The sequence below is a fragment of the Anabrus simplex genome, chromosome 3 (assembly GCF_040414725.1).
Source record: "Anabrus simplex isolate iqAnaSimp1 chromosome 3, ASM4041472v1, whole genome shotgun sequence".
NCBI lineage: Eukaryota > Metazoa > Arthropoda > Insecta > Orthoptera > Tettigoniidae > Anabrus > Anabrus simplex.
Window position 1 is genome coordinate 365,691,454 of NC_090267.1, and position 24,603 is coordinate 365,716,056.

General features: G+C 39.2%; 1 protein-coding gene across 5 annotated transcripts in view; it reads right to left on the bottom strand.

The window, feature by feature from the left end:
• Nucleotides 1–24,603, bottom strand: part of sona (sol narae) — a 679,307-nt gene that overhangs the window by 23,435 nt on the left and 631,269 nt on the right. For all 5 annotated transcript variants that reach the window (XM_067143283.2, XM_067143282.2, XM_067143284.2 and 2 more), the window contains 3 exons: nucleotides 7,638–7,764; nucleotides 6,871–6,975; nucleotides 841–989 (listed from right to left, as the gene is read on the bottom strand). In XM_067143283.2, the coding sequence (XP_066999384.2) occupies nucleotides 841–989; nucleotides 6,871–6,975; nucleotides 7,638–7,764 (381 nt within the window). The remainder of the gene's footprint in view (nucleotides 1–840; nucleotides 990–6,870; nucleotides 6,976–7,637; nucleotides 7,765–24,603) is intronic.

The following is a 24,603-nucleotide window of genomic DNA, read 5'->3' on the forward strand; positions in this document are numbered from 1 at the left end:
GACGACGACGACGATGATGATGATGATGATGATGATGATGATGATGATGATGTATGGAGAGGGTAAAACTCGCTGTCGTACATAGCCTACTCCTGTCGAATAAGACAAAGGGGTCATCTCAAGGCTTAATGACACCATCTGACAGACAAATCACCATTGACAGCACTATATGCCCTCACTCTGTATGAACAATGTGGAGGGGTTTGGAACTGAGTCCATATTTTTGATTTTTGGCATGCAATCTAGTGATAGCCTGACAGCCAACATTCTAATGGTGAATTTTTTTTTTCCCCACCGACAGGACTTGAACCAGCTTAGTTAGTTAGTAATGTTTTATTTTACCTGGCAAGATTAAGGCCTCTGGGCCTTCTCTTCCATCTAACCATGGTGTGAGACAGTATAGACTTGATGCCTTCAATGATTGTGACCACCAGGTGGGCTTATGATAGCAATATAAAACTTTCAACAACTTAAAATGATCTTCTAAAAGCTCCATCTTTAGAAAACTCATGCATATAAGCAAATAACATTGAATGTGATGAAAGCTGTCAAATTTGCTGTTTTTAAGCATAGTTTGGTTATAATGCCCATGCAACAATTATTTACATTTCGTAATGGAATTAATCAAATTTGTATAAGTACGGTATTCTTTATACAGATGAATTCCAAATTTCTCTGGTGCAAAAAATATTCTTTGATGTGACAAAATTCATTGACTTGAGTCAATCTATTGATAGTTTAACTGCAGCTACTTAGCATATTCCTTCACCACTTCACTACTCAAATTACTTTTATGTATTTACAGAAAAAAACAGAAATGAATAAGAATGCTATCCTTACCTGGTGATGTTTGGGGGATTAGCATATACAGGTCTCGACTGTGTGGCCGCTGAATCAGCATCGTTACGTCTTATGTAGGAGGGTGTGTTTTGAGAATAATCTGGGATGATATTTTCATGTTCAGCAACACAACGCCCATTCAGACAGTACTGAAAAAAACATTCAGAATGAGATTAATGAATCAGTAATTCAGAGTAAACAATACAAGTGAATATTGAATTTTGATGAATATTGAATATCAGGAGGTTATGGGTTGTGGGTTCGGATCCCACTGGTGTCCGGCTGGCCATTTTTGTTCTGTACTTAACATCTCTTCAACACGTACTACATGTACGTTACACGACCTAATACGTTGAAAGTCTGTTTCGAAAACAATACAAGGTTCTCATGAGGAAGTTAAATTCTAGTCAGTATAAATTATTGAATGCTAGGAATCAGTATAGGATTTGGCCGTCACCAAATGGTAATCTGTCAGCTGCTGCTCTGTAAGAAAGCAGCTACCATCAAAACAACAAAATAACTGATCATGGCTTTCTATCTTTCATTTATATTCAAAGAAATGTTTCTTCTCTTTCTGTAACATGTGAATTCCAATTATTACACTCTTGTTTATTCTATTTCCATTAACTATTTTATAAATTCCAATTATGTAATGTAGGTTACTTTTTTACTTCTAATACCATTCTGTGGGTATTATATATTTTTTTTAATTTCGTTAGGGCCATCTATGGACCATGGTGCTTGTGTTTTAGCTGTTTCTTGATGTCATTGTCGTTGTTTGCCACAATTGGTGTTCGTAGTGGTTGGTTTGGCAGCTGTTTTCTTGTTGGTACCTCGAGCTTTTCTGATGGCCCAATAGTCCTTTATTTTCCAGCTAAATTCAATCTTACATTCCTCAGACCGTTTCCTGGTCTTGTCTTTTGGTCTGTGGGTAACTTCTGTGAGGGATGTTACAAAGGATTTAGTTTTAAGAGTTGTATTATAGTTACTCCGATCAGCTATGTCATTTTGATTTATATGGAGTTCTGAAAGTTCCTTTTCCACTTGTTTCATCCACACGAATCCAGTAGCATTGCCCTTGTTGGCAGCCTTCAAGATCCTATGGGTAAACCTATTTGAGTCCATTCTGGATAGGTGTCCATAAAAAGCCAGTCGCCTTCTTCTGATGGCATCTATGAGATTTTCTTGGTGTTTATATAGCTCATGATTTGGTAGATACCATTGGCTTCCATCTGGTATAATTCTTGGTCCCACTATCCGTCTCAGAAACTTTCCTTCTTGTACCTTGAGGGCTCTTAGTGGGGTCTTCTTAGTTAAATATAGTCACTCTGCTGCATAGAGGACTGAAGGTCTGATTACTGCATTGTAGTGTCTTAGTTTGACATTCATCGACAGATTTTTTGAAGCATATAGTTTTCTACAGGCACGGTAAGCCTTATCTAGTTTGAGTCTCCTGTGTTCAAGAGCCATTGTTTCGCTGAGGTCCTCTGAGAACCATTCCTCAAGGTACTTTACACTTTTGACTCTCTTGATGTAGATATTATCACTGTCTCTCATCATTCCAGGGGCATCTTTGATGTTAGTAACAAACTCGGTCTTTCCTATGTTGATCAAAAGACCCATTTTAGCCGCTATTGAGTGTAGTGTTTGGAGCTGAGTAGTAGCCTCCTGTATGTCATTTTCCAATAAAGTCAGATCGTCTGCAAAGGCTAGGCATGGTATCCTTAGGTTGTCGGCTTTAATTCCCATCCATAATCCAGTGTTCTCTGGAAGGAATCTCATCCACTCTCTCATGATCTTTTCCAGAACGTAATTAAATAATATGCATGAGATGCCATCTCCTTGTCTCATCCCTGTTTTAATGGCGAAACTCTCCGAGAGTTGTCCTCTAAACTTTACTCTGGCTGTGGTATTATGCAAGGTAGCTTGCACCAGCCTGTTGATCTTGTCGTTAAGTCCTAGTTCTCTTTATGTCTTATAAAGAGTAATTCTGTCTACTGAGTCATATGCTTTCTGGAAGTCGACAAATATAGCTACCCATTGTCGGGCTCTTGAGTTGCTGTATTGAAAGATGGTCTTCAGATTTTGTATCTGCTTGGTACAGGACCTCGATGCTCTGAACCCTGCTTGATATTCTCCTAACTCTTTATCCAACTGTCTTGTTACATGGTGTTCCAGAATCTTGGAAAATATCTTATAGGTAACAGCAAGGAGTGATACTCCTCTGTAGTTACTGGGATCTGGTTTGCTTCCCTTCTTGTGGATTAGATGGATAATGGCTGACGTCCAATCATCTGGGAGCCTCTCACTAGTCCATATGTCCAGAATTACTTTATGTATGCTCCTGAAGGTGTGTTCTCTGGCATGTTTTAGCATTTCTGCTACCATCCCATCTTCCCCAGAAGATTTATTATTCTTGAGTAATTTAATTATATCTCTGACTTCTTCATAGGTTGGAGGAGGGATAAACTCAGTATTAGGGTTAGTTGGTTCTGTAACTTGGAGACGTTCAATAGTTTCTTCTGCATTTAAGAGTCCTTTGAAGTAGTTAGCTAGGGTCTTGGTACAATTGCTGTCATTAAGACACAGGGATCCATCTGGTCTCTGGAGACGTAAGGCAGGGGAAGTGAATTGGGTTGTTTTTTGCTTGAGGCCCTTGTATAGATCTCTAGAGTTATTCCTTACAAAATCTTCCTCTGCTTGCTTAATCAGTTTCTGGTTGTGCTTCCTCTTAGCCCCTCTTATGATGCTCGACGTAGTTTTCCTTTGTGCAATAAAGACTTGTAAATTAGCTTCGTTCTTATGTACATTCCATTTGATCCATTCTAGCCGCCTAGCTTCTATAGCTTTATCACATTCACTGGACCACCATGGATGCTTGTTCCCTTTAGGTCTATTGGGGATTGTTTCCTGAACCGCTACTGTTATGGCATCCCTAAGTTGATCCCATTTTGCAGATGTGTTAATCCTGTTGGTATTATGAATCAGTCTCTCTTGGTAACTAGTGCTGTCTTCTTTGAGTTTGGTGATATCAAACCTAGGGATCTTTGTGTTTTTTGCCAACATACCTGTGGTCTTTTTTAGTGGTTTCAGGTTTGTTTTAACCAGAGACAGGTAGTGATCAGAGTCAATGTTGGCTCCTCGTATCACCTTGACATTCATAATATCCCTGTGGTGCAGCTTTTCTATTGCTACGTGGTCAATTTGGAATTCACCCATCATGCTATTTGGGCATCGCCATGTCATTGCCTTTCTGGGAAGGTGTTTGAAAGCTGTAGACATCAAAAGTAATCCATATTTGGTGCAGACACTGATTAAGCGTTCCCCATTGGTGTTGGTTCTCTTATGGGCAGGATATCTTCCTACAATCTTCTGGTATTTCTGTTCTCTACCGATCTGGGCATTGAAATCTCCTAACAATATAGTTGTACGGTGATTTGGTACTTTGTCTACGGTTTCCTCAAGGGCATCCCAGTACTGGTTTGTCATTTCTGTGTTTTTCCTGTTAGTCATTGGTAGGAGCGTGGAAGTTAATCATAGAGTATCCCCCTATTCTTGCATCTGAAGGAAAGCACCGATGTTCTATCGTTTGGTGATGAAAATTCAAGTGTGCTTGTAACCAGTCGATGGTGTACTGAAAGCCCAGTCCCAAGGATTGGTACATTTTCCATTTCTCTATTCCTCAAGAGGGAAAAATTTGCACTCACCCAGGGGGTATTCTTGATATGGGAAGTGAAGAATGGTGGGGGGAATGAGAAGCAAAACGAAACAAAGTTTAATACAGATGGTGGAAGACAAGAAACCCATGATAAACACAGAATAGGAAAAGGAACCAAAATGAAGGTTTTTTTTCTTTTTCATTTGCTTTATACTGCACTGACACAGGTAGGTTTTATGGCAACGGTGGTATAGGGAAGGCCTAGGAGTGGGAAGGAAGCGGCCGTGGCCTTAATTAAGGTACAGTCCCAGCATTCGCCTGGTGTAAAATTGGGAAAGCACGGAAAACCATTTTCAGGGCTGCCGACAGTGGGGTTCGAACCCACTATCTCTTGGATGCAAGCCCACAGCTGCGTGACCCTAACCGCACGGCCAACTTGCCCGGTAATGGAATTGGAACAAACAAGAATACAGTACAATTATGTGTTATCAAAGATAGAAAGCTGGGAAAGTTGATAGGAGCAACAAAATTATAAACACAGTTCTAGGCTAATAAGGACAGAGGAAAAGGAGAAATGAGCCAGGAAAAAAAAAAAGAACAAAGAAGACAAGGACAAACTGCATATCTTTACACATTTTCATCCTGTGATCAGCTCATTTCTGCTTCTTAGCTTCATCTAGTGGGTGAGCATTCATATTCACTGAGGAAACCATTCTTAAGAATTTATCTTTCTTGATGTGGGAAGTGTAACGGGAGGAGAGAACTGGTTAAATATAAGAAGGGGAGAATCGGACTGTGAGAATGTAAATACAAATGGAAGAATACTGGTAATAAAGACAGGTTAATAGTGCTAAAAGCCATATTATAAATAAATTTAAAAAATAATTTCTAGCCACTTTGAATGTTAAATTTTAACTCCTGTTGAGTTTTAGAAACCTAACTTATTGTTTACTAGCATTTGTACCCATTCTTCACATGAGAATTTGTAGTGGATTACATGTTTCCTTCAGGAATTTATGCAAAGTAACATGGCTCTATTCACATATTTAATGTGACATGTTAAAATTATATTTTCCTATGAAAGCATGTTGCAGTAATGTGAAATATGATGAAGACGAACAAAATCAAGAGAGAATGAGGATGATTTCCGAATTTATTGTACGGGTCAGTTCCTGGTCCAAAGTTGTGCGAAATTCTCCATGGTTCTCAGGTTGCATATTGTATCTCCAACCACTGGAGTGGTGCTCTGACGTTGAAGATACCTCCTTTAATATCTGTCCTATTGAAAAGAGTAAAATGGCTCTTTAGTTTTTCCCATTACCCATCTTGAAGTGACATGCATGACATATCCCACAAGACTTGGACTAAAAATCCAATTTTTTGTAATCATCTGCGTTATTATCCGTCACATGATAAATATGTAGGCTGCATGGCACAAAGGAATGGAAATAACATATTCTTAAACGTTTGTCATATGCTGACCTAACGTTAATGAAAATGTTTGAGAATAATCTACCAACTTCATGTAATTACCATGACATCATATTCACCTGATAATACAACCTTGAGTGAGTAGATTCCACATACATAGTTTAGTTGAACTAAGTCCAACAGTTTTCCACTTTGGAATATACAAACAGATAGATAATCTGACAGATAGACAGACAGACTGACTGACTGACACCTAAGGGAAAAGTCTTACATCATGTTTCCTTGGTGTTCAGTTACATTTGGTGGGGTTATTTTTCAAGCCGAGAAAAATACTATGCATCATCTGATTTTCTCTGGTTATGGATCATTCAAATATCTGTAGGTCTGTGAGGGTGTCCGTCAATGACTGCAGAGCATGGAGTCCATAGAAAATAGTATTTTTCTCCGTCGTTTGAAGTACATAAAAATTATTTACAATGAAGGGGCGTTTCACATAATAGTCTACAGATTTTATGAGATAATTGGAAAGAAACTCTTCTGGACTTCCTATATACCCCCAGTCTCTTCAGTGATTTTTAAATGATATGTATATCGAAACCTGCTCCTGGATGAGTAGACTAAATATGAAGTTTGGTCTAGATCTATTCAGCCGTTTACCCGTGATGGTGAAACAAACAAACAAACAAACAAACAAACAAACAAACAAACAAACAAACAAACAAACAAACAAACACGAAAGCTAAAAACTGCTGATATGATCTTGATCTGACCTAAAACGGATAATAAATATATCAAAATATGATGAAACAAATGACATTATTGACAGCAAACCCCTACAATTTTATTTATAAGATTGAGTTTTCAACATGAAACGGGAAATGATCCTCTACTGCTTTAGATGTAGAAATTATTCTTAACTGATTTTTTATTAAAAGTTTTACCTGTCCATCACCACAAGGTGAGCCTTCCGCTGCTGGCCTGTATGCGACACAGTAACCGGAGCCAGCATCAAAACAAAATAACTGGGCACATACCCGGTCATCTTTCTGTAAACAGTAAAAAGCATTGTATGTTACTTTATGAAGCAGTTTAGAATTTTCTAATTTAAGTTAATGATCAATTGTAACTTAAGATTTATACTTAGGAATTAAAAATAGAACACATACACACAGTTCCAATCAATTTTTTTTAATATTAGAGAAATGGAACAGATTTTATGTTCTAAAGATTATCTTGAACAACCATTAATAGAATCAATTTTAAGTACAAACTTATTTTTAACCATTTCTTTCTAATGACATGTTTAATCATTTAAGTGGACTTTTCTCTGCTTTCCTTAAATTTGTCCATATGTTCTCTTTAATTCTCACAGTGAAGAGATCAATAATTTTTACTTTAAGTACTTTTTGACAAGACTGTTATTGAACATTAAATTTAAGAATCCTTGACCATTAGAATCATATTCATGAGAAACATAGAGCTGGGAATAGTACTCAGATTTAATGCCAAGTCAGCATGTGTGACTTGTGTTTGAATTATATATAGTACAGGTACTAATATTTATATTATAATAAATATTCTGTTAACTAGAAGGCAAATTTACTGTCAGATTATGTTAGTCTAATGCTAGTTTGTTTATTATCATTCTATATTACTTTTTACTCAGTACTTCACTACAAATTCTTAACTGAACACAGTTATGACTTACAAAGCAAGCACTTGTTCCTCGATCTTTTCTGCACTGAGCGTCCAGTGTAAGTAATTTACCAGGCAGAACTCTGGGCAGGGATTCATCCTCATGTGGAGAGTTGTAAAGGCAGGTGGCAGTATCTCCACTGTAGAAAAATAGTAAAATCAAAATTATCTATTGGCTAACCCTAGAAGAATATTAACTCCTAATGGGGAACTTCCTTATGGTTTAATAATAGACAAGGCTGATAATGAATATCATCAGTTAACAGGAGAACAACATACGAAGGCTGTTTTTTTTCAACCTCCAATGGGCTCCTCCACATTGACATAACAAAATGATTTTATCACTAAAAGCTGACTTCTTTGCAGAGGGCATTGGTAACCTGGTGTCACGATACGAAAAATGCCTATATAGTTTTGGTGATTATGTGGAAAAATAAGTATGAAACTAATAAACTTTTAGTGACAAAATTTTGTTATATGTCTTTTTTTTATAGCCCATCGGAAAAGAAAACACTAAACAGCCCTCGTATTTGAGGTAGGATCAAAAAGCCTGAGGGCTGCCAAGTCATGAATAGAAAGAGAGGAACATAAACAGGATAAGCACAATGACAGGTGAGCATTAGAAGAGGGAGCAATAGAAAAGGAGACCAGGACTAGTAAGTAAACTCGTGTCCTCATCCTGAGGTGGTGCAGCTCTTTTCAGGCACACCCCCAATGGAGGTGAGCTGCATGTACCATTTCAACCACATACTAGTCCTCCAGCCATTCTTAAATTTCTGGCAGTACCACAAATCAAACCTTGGCCACCAAGGACGGCAGCTAATAGTGCAAACCGTTATGTTACGGAGGCAGACAGACTAGGACTAACAAGAGAACACAAAGGGACAAGAATCTTCACATCTTCAAACATATGGGTTCTCTCCTCATCAATCCCAGTTATTCTTATCAATTTCTTTTCAGAACCCAATTAGCTCATTTCTGCCCCCTGCTGAGGGGGCCATCTTAGCAGATCTTCATTCTTCATGTGAAAAGGGTGGGATAACAAGAAAGCTGGATAAATACAGGAAAAGGGAAGAGACTAAAAGATAGATCAATTTATGTGGTAGAGGGCTAGGGACAGAGAACAAACACAAAGGCAGAAAAAAATTGTTCAATATAAGTAATGGACAGAAACATATAAACTATGAATACTTTAAAAAACCAATGCATAGTGAGTTTCTCTCATTGGTTCGCCAGCAGGCGCGCCCAGCTTATCTGCCTCATCACTTCCCAACATACAGCGCAGGGACAGCTTGGGAATGCCCGCACTTTGCAGTTCAGGTCTGTGCTTAGAACATGTTATAAGTGTTGATTTGTCACTCCAGCTGTTCTCAAGTTTTGAAGTGTTACTTCAGGGCATATTTCTCATAACGCTTCCGCATGTGTACACGGTAGAGCAAAGGGTATTTATATATGATAATTATGTGAAAACAGAGTCTCGCAGGGAGGTCGTTAGGGGATTTGTAACACAATGTCCAGGTGTACGCCCTCCACATAGAGAGACCATGTAGAAACTCTTAAACAAATTGAGAGGAACTGGTTCTTTACTTGATAAGAAGCAAAGTGTTAAAAAAAGTGTACTTAACAAAGAAAAAGTAAATGAAGTCACAGAAAGATTAGAACATACACCTACAAAATCCCTTAAAACAACTTGGACAAGAAGCCGAGGTTTCGAAGAGCTCAGCATGGCGGGCTGTGAAAATTTTATAATTGAAACCATACAAGGTAACTGTAGTACATGAACTGCATGAATTCTGATTTTCTTAATTTTAATTGTTATCTCATGTCATGCAAGGATAAAGTGCTGTCCTTGTTGCTATGGCGCGGAGCGGGGAGTGATGAGTCAACGGGAGGCAGATAAGCTGGGCACACCTGCCGGCCAACCGATTAGAGAAACTCACTGTATAAACTTCTGCCAGCATTGCTAAAGCTTATGGAAGCACTGCTGAAAATTACCTTTTGCACTTTCCCATAATACCTCCTGCAATGCTGCTTTTACCTCATTTGCTAATTTTGCTTCAGATGTTTTTTCATCCTTGGAAAGAGGTAAAAATCTCAGAAGGCTAAAGCAGGTGGATAGACAGAATATTGAAACACTGAAATTTCAAGTTAACATTGATGCTTTCACAGCCCATACTTTTTTTTTACAAGTTGCTTTACGTCGCACCTACACAGATAGGTCTTATGGCGACGATGGGACCGGAGAAGACTAGGAGTGGGAAGGAAGCAGCCGTGGCCTTAATTGAGGTACAGCCCCAGCATTTGCCTGGTGTGAAAATGGGAAACCACGACAGCCCATACTTGTAGACATGAATAGGCTTTTGGGCTTATGCTGTGTCGAGAAAACAAGATGAAACTCTTTACGTTTTACAGAGAACTTTGCTCCACGTCTTCAGAAGAAAATCTCAATTGGTCATGAGTCTTCTGGTGATAAATGAGCATACCACTATAGCGACCAACGGTAAAGCATTCTTAAATTCAGACCCTCATCTATATATATAAAAGCAAGTCGGGCTGGAGCGATGTATATATAAATATTTAAAAATGAAAAAAGACGTGAATTAATGAGGCACTTCCAGAAATCTCAGAAATTTGAAACTTGGTACGGAGGAAACTGATGACCCCAGGATCCCTAGAAAAATCGGAAATTCTCAAAATTCCCTGAAGGGGGCACGCTGGGGGGGCTCAAATTTTGGGCTCAGCATAAGAACACAGTCGTATAGTATATCCAAAACGATAACCTATAGGTTTCGTGGGCTTAAAAATTTTCGGGAATTTCCTCATTTTTATCCCCTATCCCCCCAAATCAAAATGGCGGCACAACCTGCCAGACGAGGTAGACAATTGAAATTTGGTGAAATTATAGCTTTTGGTCCCTAACCGACGGGAAAATTCCAAGATGTTCAAATTTTTCACTTTTTACCCCCCAAAGATATCGAAATATGGAGGCAATTTTAATGACTGTGCAGACATTCCTTTTGAGCTATTTTTCGGCTAAACGGTAAGTCGTATCACAAAACGGACGGCACAATGTCGCTTCAGTTCAGAGTGATCTACAACTTTGATCCTGTGACATTTTGTCGTATCTCTGTCCCTTATACGTTAAATTTGGCCGTATTTCTGGATTGTTCGTAAATTTGGTGATTTTTACAAGTATATTTCATTGTTTGACACACTTATAAGAATGATAGGATCATCACGTTGTGTGCGCACATTGGCACGATTAAGGGACATATGTGTACCAAATTTCATGATTCTAGCTTATACATAAGTAGCCAAAAAGTAATGTAAAATGTTAAAAATGCACCCAAATTTCACCCTATTCAAAATTTGATCTCAATTTACCCCCTTAATATGGGAGATACGAGGAAATCGTTTAGAAACAAACATGTAGAGCGATAAATGGGGCGTCTGATGGCGCAAACCGTTTCTTAATATCGTAAACCGTTTAGGAGATATGAATCTCGAAGTGGAAGTCTGCACTTTTCAACGTGCTCATGCTTATCCGTCATCTATATATATAAAGGCAAGTCGGGCTGGAGCGATGTATATATAAATATTTAAAAATGAAAAAAGACGTGAATTAATGAGGCACTTCCAGAAATCTCAGAAATTTGAAACTTGGTACGGAGGAAACTGATGACCCCAGGATCCCTAGAAAAATCGGAAATTCTCAAAATTCCCTGAAGGGGGCACGCTGGGGGGGCTCAAATTTTGGGCTCAGCATAAGAACACAGTCGTATAGTATATCCAAAACGATAACCTATAGGTTTCGTGGGCTTAACAATTTTCGGGAATTTCCTCATTTTTATCCCCTATCCCCCCAAATCAAAATGGCGGCACAACCTGCCAGACGAGGTAGACAATTGAAATTTGGTGAAATTATAGCTTTTGGTCCCTAACCGACGGGAAAATTCCAAGATGTTCAAATTTTTCACTTTTTACCCCCCAAAGATATCGAAATATGGAGGCAATTTTAATGACTGTGCAGACATTCCTTTTGAGCTATTTTTTGGCTAAACGGTAAGTCGTATCACAAAACGGATGGCACAATGTCGCTTCAATTCAGAGTGATCTACAACTTTGGTCCTGTGACATTTTGTCGTATCTCTCTCCCTTATACGTTTAATTTAGCCGTATTTCTGGATTGTTCGTAAATTTGGTGATTTTTACAAGTATATTTCATTGTTTGACACACTTATAAGAATGATAGGATCATCACGTTGTGTGCGCACATTGGCACGATTAAGGGACATATGTGTACCAAATTTCATGATTCTAGCTTATACATAAGTAGGCAAAAAGTAATGTAAAATGTTAAAAATGCACCCAAATTTCACCCTATTCAAAATTTGATCTCAATTTACCCCCTTAATATGGGAGATACGAGGAAATGGTTTAGAAACAAACATGTAGAGCGATAAATGGGGCGTCTGATGGCGCAAACCGTTTCTTAATATCGTAAACCGTTTAGGAGATATGAATCTCGAAGTGGAAGTCTGCACTTTTCAACGTGCTCATGCTTATCCGTCATCTATATATATAAAAGCAAGTCGGGCTGGAGCGATGTATATATAAATATTTAAAAATGAAAAAAGACGTGAATTAATGAGGCACTTCCAGAAATCTCAGAAATTTGAAACTTGGTACGGAGGAAACTGATGACCCCAGGATCCCTAGAAAAATCGGAAATTCTCAAAATTCCCTGAAGGGGGCACGCTGGGGGGGCTCAAATTTTGGGCTCAGCATAAGAACACAGTCGTATAGTATATCCAAAACGATAACCTATAGGTTTCGTGGGCTTAACAATTTTCGGGAATTTCCTCATTTTTATCCCCTATCCCCCCAAATCAAAATGGCGGCACAACCTGCCAGACGAGGTAGACAATTGAAATTTGGTGAAATTATAGCTTTTGGTCCCTAACCGACGGGAAAATTCCAAGATGTTCAAATTTTTCACTTTTTACCCCCCAAAGATATCGAAATATGGAGGCAATTTTAATGACTGTGCAGACATTCCTTTTGAGCTATTTTTTGGCTAAACGGTAAGTCGTATCACAAAACGGATGGCACAGTGTCGCTTCAATTCAGAGTGATCTACAACTTTGGTCCTGTGACATTTTGTCGTATCTCTGTCCCTTATACGTTAAATTTGGCCGTATTTCTGGATTGTTCGTAAATTTGGTGATTTTTACAAGTATATTTCATTGTTGGACACACTTATATGAATGATAGGATCATCACGTTGTGTGCGCACATTGGCACGATTATGGGACATATGTGTACCAAATTTCATGATTCTAGCTTATACATAAGTAGGCAAAAAGTAATGTAAAATGTTAAAAATGCACCCAAATTTCACCCTATTCAAAATTTGATCTCAATTTACCCCCTTAATATGGGAGATACGAGGAAATGGTTTAGAAACAAACATGTAGAGCGATAAATGGGGCGTCTGATGGCGCAAACCGTTTCTTAATATCGTAAACCGTTTAGGAGATATGAATCTCGAAGTGGAAGTCTGCACTTTTCAACGTGCTCATGCTTATCCGTCATCTATATATATAAAAGCAAGTCGGGCTGGAGCGATGTATATATAAATATTTAAAAATGAAAAAAGACGTGAATTAATGAGGCACTTCCAGAAATCTCAGAAATTTGAAACTTGGTACGGAGGAAACTGATGACCCCAGGATCCCTAGAAAAATCGGAAATTCTCAAAATTCCCTGAAGGGGGCACGCTGGGGGGGCTCAAATTTTGGGCTCAGCATAAGAACACAGTCGTATAGTATATCCAAAACGATAACCTATAGGTTTCGTGGGCTTAAAAATTTTCGGGAATTTCCTCATTTTTATCCCCTATCCCCCCAAATCAAAATGGCGGCACAACCTGCCAGACGAGGTAGACAATTGAAATTTGGTGAAATTATAGCTTTTGGTCCCTAACCGACGGGAAAATTCCAAGATGTTCAAATTTTTCACTTTTTACCCCCCAAAGATATCGAAATATGGAGGCAATTTTAATGACTGTGCAGACATTCCTTTTGAGCTATTTTTCGGCTAAACGGTAAGTCGTATCACAAAACGGACGGCACAATGTCGCTTCAATTCAGAGTGATCTACAACTTTGGTCCTGTGACATTTTGTCGTATCTCTCTCCCTTATACGTTAAATTTGGCCGTATTTCTGGATTGTTCGTAAATTTGGTGATTTTTACAAGTATATTTCATTGTTTGACACACTTATAAGAATGATAGGATCATCACGTTGTGTGCGCACATTGGCACGATTAAGGGACATATGTGTACCAAATTTCATGATTCTAGCTTATACATAAGTAGGCAAAAAGTAATGTAAAATGTTAAAAATGCACCCAAATTTCACCCTATTCAAAATATGATCTCAATTTACCCCCTTAATATGGGAGATACGAGGAAATCGTTTAGAAACAAACATGTAGAGCGATAAATGGGGCGTCTGATGGCGCAAACCGTTTCTTAATATCGTAAACCGTTTAGGAGATATGAATCTCGAAGTGGAAGTCTGCACTTTTCAACGTGCTCATGCTTATCCGTCATCTATATATATAAAAGCAAGTCGGGCTGGAGCGATGTATATATAAATATTTAAAAATGAAAAAAGACGTGAATTAATGAGGCACTTCCAGAAATCTCAGAAATTTGAAACTTGGTACGGAGGAAACTGATGACCCCAGGATCCCTAGAAAAATCGGAAATTCTCAAAATTCCCTGAAGGGGGCACGCTGGGGTGGCTCAAATTTTGGGCTCAGCATAAGAACACAGTCGTATAGTATATCCAAAACGATAACCTATAGGTTTCGTGGGCTTAAAAATTTTCGGGAATTTCCTCATTTTTATCCCCTATCCCCCCAAATCAAAATGGCGGCACAACCTGCCAGACGAGGTAGACAATTGAAATTTGGTGAAATTATAGCTTTTGGTCCCTAACCGACGGGAAAATTCCAAGATGTTCAAATTTTTCACTTTTTACCCCCCAAAGATATCGAAATATGGAGGCAATTTTAATGACTGTGCAGACATTCCTTTTGAGCTATTTTTCGGCTAAACGGTAAGTCGTATCACAAAACGGACGGCACAATGTCGCTTCAGTTCAGAGTGATCTACAACTTTGATCCTGTGACATTTTGTCGTATCTCTCTCCCTTATACGTTAAATTTGGCCGTATTTCTGGATTGTTCGTAAATTTGGTGATTTTTACAAGTATATTTCATTGTTTGACACACTTATAAGAATGATAGGATCATCACGTTGTGTGCGCACATTGGCACGATTAAGGGACATATGTGTACCAAATTTCATGGTTCTAGCTTATACATAAGTAGCCAAAAAGTAATGTAAAATGTTAAAAATGCACCCAAATTTCACCCTATTCAAAATTTGATCTCAATTTACCCCCTTAATATGGGAGATACGAGGAAATGTTTTAGAAACAAACATGTAGAGCGATAAATGGGGCGTCTGATGGCGCAGACCGTTTCTTAATATCGTAAACCGTTTAGGAGATATGAATCTCGAAGTGGAAGTCTGCACTTTTCAACGTGCTCATGCTTATCCGTCATCTATCTATATATATAAAAGCAAGTCGGGCTGGAGCGATGTATATATAAATATTTAAAAATGAAAAAAGACGTGAATTAATGAGGCACTTCCAGAAATCTCAGAAATTTGAAACTTGGTACGGAGGAAACTGATGACCCCAGGATCCCTAGAAAAATCGGAAATTCTCAAAATTCCCTGAAGGGGGCACGCTGGGGGTCTCAAATTTTGGGCTCAGCATAAGAACACAGTCGTATAGTATATCCAAAACGATAACCTATAGGTTTCGTGGGCTTAACAATTTTCTGGAATTTCCTCATTTTTATCCCCTATCCCCCCAAATCAAAATGGCGGCACAACCTGCCAGACGAGGTAGACAATTGAAATTTGGTGAAATTATAGCTTTTGGTCCCTAACCGACGGGAAAATTCCAAGATGTTCAAATTTTTCACTTTTTACCCCCCAAAGATATCGAAATATGGAGGCAATTTTAATGACTGTGCAGACATTCCTTTTGAGCTATTTTTTGGCTAAACGGTAAGTCGTATCACAAAACGGATGGCACAATGTCGCTTCAATTCAGAGTGATCTACAACTTTGGTCCTGTGACATTTTGTCGTATCTCTCTCCCTTATACGTTTAATTTAGCCGTATTTCTGGATTGTTCGTAAATTTGGTGATTTTTACAAGTATATTTCATTGTTTGACACACTTATAAGAATGATAGGATCATCACGTTGTGTGCGCACATTGGCACGATTAAGGGACATATGTGTACCAAATTTCATGATTCTAGCTTATACATAAGTAGGCAAAAAGTAATGTAAAATGTTAAAAATGCACCCAAATTTCACCCTATTCAAAATTTGATCTCAATTTACCCCCTTAATATGGGAGATACGAGGAAATGGTTCAGAAACAAACATGTAGAGCGATAAATGGGGCGTCTGATGGCGCAAACCGTTTCTTAATATCGTAAACCGTTTAGGAGATATGAATCTCGAAGTGGAAGTCTGCACTTTTCAACGTGCTCATGCTTATCCGTCATCTATATATATAAAAGCAAGTCGGGCTGGAGCGATGTATATATAAATATTTAAAAATGAAAAAAGACGTGAATTAATGAGGCACTTCCAGAAATCTCAGAAATTTGAAACTTGGTACGGAGGAAACTGATGACCCCAGGATCCCTAGAAAAATCGGAAATTCTCAAAATTCCCTGAAGGGGGCACGCTGGGGTGGCTCAAATTTTGGGCTCAGCATAAGAACACAGTCGTATAGTATATCCAAAACGATAACCTATAGGTTTCGTGGGCTTAAAAATTTTCGGGAATTTCCTCATTTTTATCCCCTATCCCCCCAAATCAAAATGGCGGCACAACCTGCCAGACGAGGTAGACAATTGAAATTTGGTGAAATTATAGCTTTTGGTCCCTAACCGACGGGAAAATTCCAAGATGTTCAAATTTTTCACTTTTTACCCCCCAAAGATATCGAAATATGGAGGCAATTTTAATGACTGTGCAGACATTCCTTTTGAGCTATTTTTTGGCTAAACGGTAAGTCGTATCACAAAACGGATGGCACAACGTCGCTTCAATTCAGAGTGATCTACAACTTTGGTCCTGTGACATTTTGTCGTATCTCTCTCCCTTATACGTTTAATTTAGCCGTATTTCTGGATTGTTCGTAAATTTGGTGATTTTTACAAGTATATTTCATTGTTTGACACACTTATAAGAATGATAGGATCATCACGTTGTGTGCGCACATTGGCACGATTAAGGGACATATGTGTACCAAATTTCATGATTCTAGCTTATACATAAGTAGGCAAAAAGTAATGTAAAATGTTAAAAATGCACCCAAATTTCACCCTATTCAAAATTTGATCTCAATTTACCCCCTTAATATGGGAGATACGAGGAAATGGTTCAGAAACAAACATGTAGAGCGATAAATGGGGCGTCTGATGGCGCAAACCGTTTCTTAATATCGTAAACCGTTTAGGAGATATGAATCTCGAAGTGGAAGTCTGCACTTTTCAACGTGCTCATGCTTATCCGTCATCTCTATATATAAAAGCAAGTCGGGCTGGAGCGATGTATATATAAATATTTAAAAATGAAAAAAGACGTGAATTAATGAGGCACTTCCAGAAACCTCAGAAATTTGAAACTTGGTACGGAGGAAACTGATGACCCCAGGATCCCTAGAAAAATCGGAAATTCTCAAAATTCCCTGAAGGGGGCACGCTGGGGGGGCTCAAATTTTGGGCTCAGCATAAGAACACAGTCGTATAGTATATCCAAAACGATAACCTATAGGTTTCGTGGGCTTAACAATTTTCGGGAATTTCCTCATTTTTATCCCCTATCCCCCCAAATCAAAATGGCGGCACAACCTGCCAGACGAGGTAGACAATTGAAATTTGGTGAAATTATAGCTTTTGGTCCCTAACCGACGGGAAAATTCCAAGATGTTCAAATTTTTCACTTTTTACCCCCCAAAGATATCGAAATATGGAGGCAATTTTAATGACTGTGCAGACATTCCTTTTGAGCTATTTTTTGGCTAAACGGTAAGTCGTATCACAAAACGGATGGCACAGTGTCGCTTCAATTCAGAGTGATCTACAACTTTGGTCCTGTGACATTTTGTCGTATCTCTGTCCCTTATACGTTAAATTTGGCCGTATTTCTGGATTGTTCGTAAATTTGGTGATTTTTACAAGTATATTTCATTGTTGGACACACTTATAAGAATGATAGGATCATCACGTTGTGTGCGCACATTGGCACGATTAAGGGACATATGTGTACCAAATTTCATGATTCTAGCTTATACATAAGTAGGCAAAAAGTAATGTAAAATGTTAAAAATGCACCCAAATTTCACCCTATTCAAAATTTGATCTCAATTTACCCCCTTAATATGGGAGATACGAGGAAATGGTTTAGAAACAAACATGTAGAGCGATAAATGGGGCGTCTGATGGCGCAAACCGTTTCTTAATATCGTAAACCGTTTAGGAGATATGAATCTCGAAGTGGAAGTCTGCACTTTTCAACGTGCTCATGCTTATCCGTCATCTATATATATAAAAGCAAGTCGGGCTGGAGCGATGTATATATAAATATTTAAAAATGAAAAAAGACGTGAATTAATGAGGCACTTCCAGAAATCTCAGAAATTTGAAACTTGGTACGGAGGAAACTGATGACCCCAGGATCCCTAGAAAAATCGGAAATTCTCAAAATTCCCTGAAGGGGGCACGCTGGGGTGGCTCAAATTTTGGGCTCAGCATAAGAACACAGTCGTATAGTATATCCAAAACGATAACCTATAGGTTTCGTGGGCTTAAAAATTTTCGGGAATTTCCTCATTTTTATCCCCTATCCCCCCAAATCAAAATGGCGGCACAACCTGCCAGACGAGGTAGACAATTGAAATTTGGTGAAATTATAGCTTTTGGTCCCTAACCGACGGGAAAATTCCAAGATGTTCAAATTTTTCACTTTTTACCCCCCAAAGATATCGAAATATGGAGGCAATTTTAATGACTGTGCAGACATTCCTTTTGAGCTATTTTTTGGCTAAACGGTAAGTCGTATCACAAAACGGATGGCACAACGTCGCTTCAATTCAGAGTGATCTACAACTTTGGTCCTGTGACATTTTGTCGTATCTCTGTCCCTTATACGTTAAATTTGGCCGTATTTCTGGATTGTTCGTAAATTTGGTGATTTTTACAAGTATATTTCATTGTTGGACACACTTATAAGAATGATAGGATCATCACGTTGTGTGCGCACATTGGCACGATTAAGGGACATATGTGTACCAAATTTCATGATTCTAGCTTATACATTAGTAGGGGAAAAGTAATGTAAAATGTTAAAAATGCACCCAAATTTCACCCTATTCAAAATTTGATCTCAATTTACCCCCTTTATATGGGAGATACGAGGAAATGGTTTAGAAACAAACATGTAGAGCGATAAATGGGGCGTCCGATGGCGCAAACCGTTTCTTAATATCATAAGCCGTTTAGGAGATATGAATCTCGAAGTGGAAGTCTGCACTTTTCAACGTGCTCATGCTTATCCGTCACCTATATAAATAAAATCGTAACGACCGTGTGTCTGTACATTGATTAATTTGGCGAAATTTCCGTAGAGTTATCCGTTTCAGGTGTAATTATGACCATCTGCATCATTTTTAGCTTTGGTGTCCGTTTGTCTGTTTGTTTGTCTGTTTGTCTGTCCTTCTATAACTTGAAAACTACTGGATATATTTCCACCAAACTTCATATTTAGAATCCACCTGTCCTTGGGTAGGTTTTAGCGCAAAAAATAAAATCGTAACGACCGTGTGTCTGTACATTGATTATTTTGGCGAAATTTCCGTACAGTTAACCGTTTCAGGTGTAATAATGACCATCTGCATCATTTTTAGCTTTGGTGTCTGATTGTCTGTTTGTCCGTTTGTCTGTTTGTTTGTCTGTTTGTCTGTCCTTCTATAACTTGAAAACTACTAAATATATATTTCCACCAAACTTCATATTTAGAATCCACCTCTCCTTGGGTAGGTTTTAGCGCAAATATCGTTTCTAAATCCCTGAACTGAGTGGGGATTTTTACGAAACCGAAACCGTGATTTTGCACTCCCTCAATGTATACACAACCGAACTTAATGGAAATCAACCTGCCTTAATGAAAATGAATTTCTAAACATTTTTTTCTCATGTGCATCATTTCGATAACAGGATTTAGTAAGGGAGATATCATTAACGGACCGTTTTTCGGTACAAATCCCAGCGGACTTAACGCAAGAGCGGGTGCGTGTAAAGCGTACTTCTTACAACTTGAAAACTAACAAGATATTTGAACCAAATTTTATATATAGCATCCATCTGTCCAAGGGTAGGTTTCCTTGGTGTCTGTTAGTTAGTTAGTTTGTTTGTTTCTTTGTTTGTTTGTTTGTTGGTCTGTTTGTCTTTCTCTAACTTGAAAACTACTGGATATATTTCCACCAAACTTCATATTTAGAATCCACCGGTCCTTTTGGGAGGTTTTAGGGCAAATATTGTTTCTAAATCCCTGAACTAATTGGGGGTTTATACGAAACCGAAACCGTGATTTTGCACTCCCTCAAAATACACACAACCAAACTTTATGGAAATCTACCTGCCTTAATGGAAATTAATTTCTAAACCTTTTCTTCTCATGTGCATCATTTCAATCACTTACAGGAAAGATAGTATGATCAAACTCTACACGAACATTGGCCCACCCAGTACCCATATGTGAGCCAAATGCTATGTCACATAATTATCCGAAAAGTAATGCAATGTAAGATATTCTTACACAAATTTCAACCTATTCAACGTGTTTGATTCAATCTGACCCATGAATAGATTAGATGCGAGAAAATATCATAGGACCAGCCATTTAGATCGCTAAATACTGCGCCTTACGGTACAATCCTTTGTCGATATGACGTACCGTTTAGCAGCAGTTAATCTGTAAATGAAGGTCTGCAATATTGCAAACATTCATATACTTTCGTATGTCCATCTGTATATATATATTCATTGATGTCGATTTGTAGCGATCGAGAAAGGATGTGTCTGCTATTGTAATCAGTACTCCCTACACCGACTTTGACTGCTGGCAGTAGGAATGGGGTCCTTCTCCAACTCCTATGTAACTGGCATTAGTAAGGAGGGCCTACGATTTTAATGAATAATTCACTTTTCGATTTGTCTTGCAGAAGGCAAGGGATCATGCAGTTTTGTTCGAAAGTCCCCTACTCTATTGTGTTTGGCTCTAGGCCAGGGTGCCCGCCATTATAAACAAATGTTCCAATCTAAAATTTGACTAGCATTAGGCATAGTGGCCTGCTATTTTCATGGAAATTCACTAATTCTGTGTGACTGGCAGTAAGCTGGCTAGCTGCAGTAAAAAGGGACTGTCATTATAATCATAACTGCACAACTCAAATTTGACTGGTGGTAGGGAAGTTGCCTGGTATTATAATAAAAACTCCTCAACTGTAACCTGTCTGAAAGTAGGAAATGGGTCTGCCATTGTAACTAAAACTCCCCAAATCGATTGTGACCGCGCAGTAGGCATTGGGGCCTGCAATTATAATGTAAACTTGCCAACTCGATTGTGAATGGCAGTAGGCAAGTGAGCCTGGCGTTATCATCACAACTCCGCAACCCTCACTTTACATTGGAAACAACGTATGTGGACCTCCCCATGCTATTTCTCGGATAAGGCTAAGAGACATGCAATCTCATTTGCTGCACGCACAGTATTTACGTCGATATCCGTATACAATGTAGAATACCGTAGCGAAGCACGGGTACATTTGCTAGTTGTTATAGAAGTCTTCCTCATGAACAGTCAAGATTTTCTTCTGAAGATGCAGAGCAAATTTCTCTGTGAAATGTAAAGAGTTTCACGCCTACATCATGTCTACCAAAATTTCATGTTTAATGAGAAACTCTGAGACCATTGGGGATCAATGTGCAGGGCTATTGTCATGATAAGGTACCTATCTCAGACTGCTTGTGATGGATGAACCCCTGCAAAAACATAAAATATCGATGTTTACTGTTTTGCTCTGAGAGATTGCTGAATAGAGAGTCACAGATCTACCAGAGCATTCATTATCAGTGATGGATCCTAGGCCCTCTTTAAAAGTTATGTCACTCAAACACTTTTGATCTTAACATTATAAAGTCACAGTCCGCCTGTGTGGTGTAGTGGTTAGCGAGATTAGTTGCCATCCCCTGAGGCCCGGATTTGAATTCTGGCTCTGCCACAAAATTTGAATAGTGGTACGAGGGCTGGAACAGGGTCCACTCAGCATTGGGAGGTCAATTGAGTAGAGGTGAGTTCGATTCCCACCTCAGCCATCCCTGAAGTGGTTTTCCGTAGTTTCCCACTTCTCCTCCAGGCAAATGTGGGCATGGTACCTAACTTAAGGCCACGGCCACTTCCTTCCCTCTTCCTTGCCTGCCCCTTCCAAACTTCCCATCCCTCCACAAGGCCCCTGTTCACCATAGCAGGTGAGGCAGCCTGGGGAAGGTACTGTTCCTCCTTCCCAGTTGTATCCCCGACCTAAAGTCCACAGGCACTGCCCTCGAGGTGGTAGAGGTGGAATCCCTCACTGAATCCGAGCGAAGAACCGACCCTGGAGGGTAAACAGATTAAGAAAAATATTGTAAAGTTACTATACTCGGCCACTAGACTATTCAATGATGTTTCTTTTCCCAAATGCTGGTGAAATAAAAGATTTCTTTTTTTTTTTTTTTTTTGAAAATACATGGGTCTTACTTCATAACAAAAACACAACTAAGAAAATTAAAGAATGCATCTGCAGCCACTGCTGTTTCACTGTTCTTGAGTTGTCATCACTGCAAGATGACCATACTGATTATGGAGGGGAGGGATGGTAGGATGCATTTCAGACACTGAGTAGTTACGGTAGTTTTGCTGAGTAGTTGCTGAGTACATCACTGGAGCATTTGCATGTACAAGGATTAATCAGACAGATTCTGTAGCTGAGTTTTAGTTAATGTTGCTGAAGTATTTATAAGAAGTGATATGATTGTCTGTCATTTATTTTGTTATAGGTTTATGAATAATCATAACTCCACCATTGTCTGGTCCCAAGCCCGGAATGGGAAGAGAGGAGGGTTAGCTGGCTTGGCAACCAGCTGTAAAAACAGCTAACACCGAGTGTTGAGCGGCGATGAATAACTCGACCCCCCATAGGGGCCAACGACTTGGGACGGATGAGTCCCTTTGGGTGGGGTGATGGTACCCTCAGTGTAGGAAATGACACTGGAACCCATCATCTATGTCTTTGGCCCAACAGCAAAACAGACGGAGGAACCTCCTTTTTGTGGTTCTCATCGGTCGTGGAGACAGATGAGGTCATGACAGGCTGTGAAGACGCAACTCAGTGGTATTTTGAGTCTGCAGCAGTCTGTTGTAGTCGTGTTACTAGAACCTGCATGTCGCATTTCATTTGTGCTGCAGGGTACAGTTCCGAGATCATAGTGTGTGGGTCACTTCCTTGCAAGTTGCGATCCACCTTAAACAAAATCCTGCTTGTGGCACTTTTTCCTGCTGTCACCCCTTTCAACTCAAGTCCAACGGCGATGGGATAAGGATGGTGGAGGCAGGTTTTCGGGTGAAACTGGAATCCTCTAGTTCAGACATGTACATTGGCAGCAGATGTGTGATGGTTGTCTTTCTGAGACCCCGTGACTACTCAGGAATTCGGTCCTACATCTGTGTTTGGGCAGACCTATTTAGGATCACCACTGCCCGTGCTGAATGGGGAAGGTCCTAGAAAATGTGGGCTAAACATCGGTAGTCACACTCTCAGCCAGCTGGGAGGTCGCACTCAGCGGGTCACCCCTTATGCGGTCGTAAAACAAAGATTGCCAAAACTTTGATTATAGGAACATGGAATGTTCGAACCCTACTTGATTTGAAAGACAATAACAGACCTGAGAGAAGAACCGTGCTTGTCACCCATGAGCTTGGACGAATTAACATTGATATTGCTGCCTTAAGTAAAATCACACTGTCCAGCGAAGGTAAATTTAGGGAGTTCAGCTCAGGCTACACTATCTTCTGGAAGGGAAAAGATGAGGGAGAACACCACATTCATGGTGTGGGATTTGCTGTGAAGACCACATTGGTGAATGATTATCAGCTAAGTCCAACCGCTGTCAGTGAAAGAATTATGACTCTTTGAATCCCACTCCCTGGAGCCAAATCTATGACACTCATCTCTGCATATGCTCCCACCTTGGATGCTAACGTAGAAGCTAAAGACCAATCCTAGAACCTGCTGAGCACTACCATCACCAAAGTACCACCAAGAGACAAACTCTTACTACTTGGCAATTTCAATGCCAGGGTTGGTAAAGATCACCAATTATGGGGCAATGTGATTGGAAAACATGGACTAGGCAACTGTAATGCCAATGGTCTACTGCTCCTTGGTTTATGTGCTGAACATGAACTCTTCATTACTAATATACAGTTCCGTCTGCCTAATCGCTACAAGACCACTTGGATGCATCCTCGCTCAAAGAACTGGCACATCCTTGACTATATCATCACCAGGCAATGTGATAAAAAAAGATGTCCTTGTTACAAGGACCATAAGAAACGTCAATGACTGCTGGACAGATCATAAGCTCCTTTTTTTGCCGGTTGAGAATCTCAATCTGTCACAAAGTAAAAAGATCCATCCACAACCTTCCCCGAAAGTAATTTGATACTTCTAAACTTCAAATTGAATCCATTGCTACAGATTGCAGAAATGCAA